Source organism: Trichechus manatus, unplaced genomic scaffold, assembly GCF_000243295.1.
Source record: "Trichechus manatus latirostris isolate Lorelei unplaced genomic scaffold, TriManLat1.0 scaffold00057, whole genome shotgun sequence".
Classification (NCBI taxonomy): domain Eukaryota; kingdom Metazoa; phylum Chordata; class Mammalia; order Sirenia; family Trichechidae; genus Trichechus; species Trichechus manatus.
Genome location: NW_004443993.1, coordinates 12,128,855 through 12,132,268, shown reverse-complemented (window position 1 = coordinate 12,132,268; position 3,414 = coordinate 12,128,855). Strand labels below are relative to the sequence as shown.

Genomic DNA, 3,414 nt, shown 5'->3' with positions numbered 1-3,414 from the left:
ACCCCATGCGCAATGGAACGAAATGCTGCACCATCCCCATGACTGGTTGTGGACCAGACAATGTTCCCTTGTGAGCCATAGTGTTCATTGGCTGATTTTCAAATGTTGATTGCCAGGCCTTTCTTCCTAGTCTTAGCCTGGAAGCTCCTCTGAAACCTGTTCAGCATCATAGCACCATGCAAGCCTCCACTGACAGTCGGGGTGGCGGCTGTGCATGAGGGGCATTGGCCAGGAATAAAACCCAGGTCTCCCGCACAGAAGGTGAGCATTCTACCACTGAGCCACCCTGCCCATCCCATACCCAAACCTGTTGCCACTGAGTCGATTCTGATCATAGCGACCCTTTAGGACAGAGTAGAACTGCCCTATAGGGTTTCCAGGACTGTGATGTTTATGGAGGCAGGCTGCCACATCTCTCTCCCGTGGAGCAGCTGGTGGGTTCGAACTGCTGACCTTTTGGTTAGCAGCCAAGCGCTTAACCACGGCACCACCAGGGTTCCTTCTGTTCACAGTGGTGGCCTCAGCATTTACATGCAGAGTGAATGAATCATCTCACTGTCCAGCTAGGGAAAAAGAGGCCGAAAGAAGGAAAGCGACTTACCCCCTCCGGGACGGTGCCCAAGGAAAACAACGATCCCCGGCTCCCCAGCCCCAAGACAGAAAGGTGGTTGTGATAAATACATTTATTTCCCTGAAGCCCCCCAGCCCATTGGTCCCCACATCCAGCAGGGAAAAATACGGGGGCCAGCCAGATAGCAGACGGGATCGAGCGTATACAGGTGTGGCTGAAGAAGGGGGCGTTGGGGTCTCTGTCCCGGACGCCCCTCCCCCAGGAGTCGGAGTGCAGGAAGAGAAGGGGGTCTCAGTAGACCACCTCATACACCGTGGCCTTCTTGTCCCCCGAGCCGGTCACGATGTACTTATTATTCCCGGAGATGTCACAGCTCAAGACGGAGGATGACTCCTTGGACTGCGGATGGGGTGAGGGGAGAGGGAGGAGAGGTGAGGTGCGGCCAGCGCTTACGTATTCTTTGATTCCTGGTTTCTGACTACCTGGAGTGATGTTCAGGGGGAAGAGGATGGGTTTATGCTGTCTAGGCTGGGGCAGAGTCAGGACTCAGGATGAGGACTCCCAGAGCGGGAAGCCAGGACTCTCCTGACGGGGAGGAGGGAATGTTCCAGAATGTTCTCCAGAGAACGATCTTTTGGAACTGAGCCTTGAAAGTGAGAAGCTTTGTACAAGTAACGATGCTCCTGCTCACTTGAAACCCTTTCCTAGGAAGCTCAGAGAGGGTATGCACCAGGCCAAGGTCACACAGCATTGCAAAGGGCCAAGGCTTACAGCCAACAGGACCACCTACCCCAGGGGTGGGCAAACTTCCTGTAAAGGGCCCCATGGTAAATATTTTCAGCTTTGCAGGCCACATAAGTCTCTGTCAGCTATTCCACTGTGTTGTTTTTTGCAACCCTTAAAAAATATAAAAACCACTTCACGCCCACCAGGAGGGCTATAAGCCACCATAGACAATACATAAATGAATGGGTGTGGCTTTGTGCCAATAAAACTTTATTTACAAAAATAGGCAGGGGGCCAGAATAGGCCCCTGGGCTGAAGTTGCCAACCCTGCTTTGTAGCTGAAGCAGAGGAGAGCTTGGAAGGATCCTGGGGATCCACCAGGACAGGGTGCTTCCATTGTGTCACCGCCAAGGCAGCCACCTGGGGCACCTGGGGACATAGCATCCTGCCAGGGGTGGGGAGTTAGTGGGGGCTGCAGACCCAAGTACCTGGAAAATGCTGGCTCCATACGGCGTCCTCCAGGCATTAAGCAGGTTGTCTTTCCCGGTGCTCACGAACCACCGTCCTGGGGGGAGGAGGGCATCAAGGGGATGAGGAGGACGGGACTGGGGCTGGCCTCTCCCTTTCTTTCTGGACACTTCCACCTTCATTTGAGGAGCATGAGGCCCCTTAGAGACCTGAGGCTCAATCCTTGACCCCATTTTCCAGATGGTAAAGTCAAGGTTCCAAAGGACTGCGCCTGGCCCTGAAGAAGGGGGAGCCCTCAGATTGAGGTGCCGGGTAAAACACAGGATACCCAGTTAAATCTGAATCTCAGATAAACAACAAATAACTTTTTTGTATAAATATATCCCAAATATTATTTGTTTTTGAGTATAAGTATGTCCCATGCAAACTTGGGATACACTCATACTAACAAATCATTTGTTTTTTCAGTATAGGTACCTCCCATGCAATATTTTGGACATATTTATCCAAAAATGTTATTTAAAAAATTTTTTAATTGTGGAAAATATGTAACAAAACGTTTGCAATTTCAACACAGTTCAAATGACCAATTCAGTGACATTAATTATGTTTACCTTGTTCAACCATCACCATTACCCATTTCTACAGTTTTCCATCACCCTTAACAAGCTCAGTGTCCCCTAAGCAATGTTGTTGTTGTTAGGGGCCATCAAGTGGGTTCCAACTCATAGCGACCCCATGTTCAACAGAACAAAACACTGCCCAGTCCTGCACCACCCTCACAATCCTTATGTTTAAGCCCATTGTTGCAGCCCCTGTGTCAGTCCATCTCACTGAGGGTCCTCCTCTTTTTCGCTGACCCTCTACTTTACCAAGCATGATGTCCTTCTCCAGGGACTTGTCCCGCCTGATAACATGTCCAAAGTATGTGAGATGAAGTCTTGTCATCCTCGCTTCTAAGAAGCGTTCTGGCTGTACTTCTTCCAAGACAGATTTGTTTGTTCTTCTGGCCGTCCGTGGTATAGTCAATATTCTTCGCCAACATCATAATTCAAAGGCATCAATTTTTCAGTCTTCCTTATTCATTGTCCAGCTTTCACATGCATAGGAGGCGATTGAAAACACCATGGCTTGGGTCAGGCGCACCTTAGTCTTCTAGGTGACATCCTTGCTTTTCAACACTTTAAAGAGGTCTTTTGCAGCAGATTTGTCCAGTGTAATACATCGTTTGATTTCTTGACTGTTACTTCCATGGATGTTGATTGTGGATCCAAGTAAAACGGAATCCTTGACAACTTCAGTCTTTTCTCCTTTTATCATGATGTTGCTTATTGGTCCAGTTGTGAGGATGTGCTTTCTTTACGTTGAGGTGTAATCCATCCTGAAGGCTGTGGTCTTTGATCTCCATCAATAAGTATTTCAAGTCCTCTTCACTTTCAGCAAGGAAGGTTGCGTCATATGCATAACACAGGTTGTTAATGAGTCTTCCTCCAATCCTGATGCCCCGTTCTTCTTCATAGAGTCCAGCTTCTCGTATTATGTGCTCAGCAGACAGTTGAATAGGTATGGTGAAAGGATACAACCCTAATGCACACCCTTCCTGACTTGAAACCATGTAGTACCCCCTTGTTCTGTTCAAACAACTGCCT

The 3,414-nt window shown here is 48.8% G+C and overlaps 1 protein-coding gene across 2 annotated transcripts in view; it reads right to left on the bottom strand.

Moving 5' to 3' along the window:
* Positions 1-855: 855 nt before the first annotated feature.
* The window catches only part of TLE2 (TLE family member 2, transcriptional corepressor), a 26,695-nt gene continuing 24,136 nt past the window's right edge, over positions 856-3,414 (bottom strand). The window contains exons 19-20 of one of the 2 annotated variants that reach the window (XM_004378483.1): positions 1,786-1,862; positions 856-970 (exon numbers count right to left, since the gene is read on the bottom strand). In XM_004378483.1, coding sequence (XP_004378540.1) covers positions 863-970; positions 1,786-1,862 — 185 coding nt within the window. In that variant the 3' untranslated portion in view covers positions 856-862. The remainder of the gene's footprint in view (positions 971-1,785; positions 1,863-3,414) is intronic. The other variant, XM_012556136.1, reaches the window with a different exon arrangement.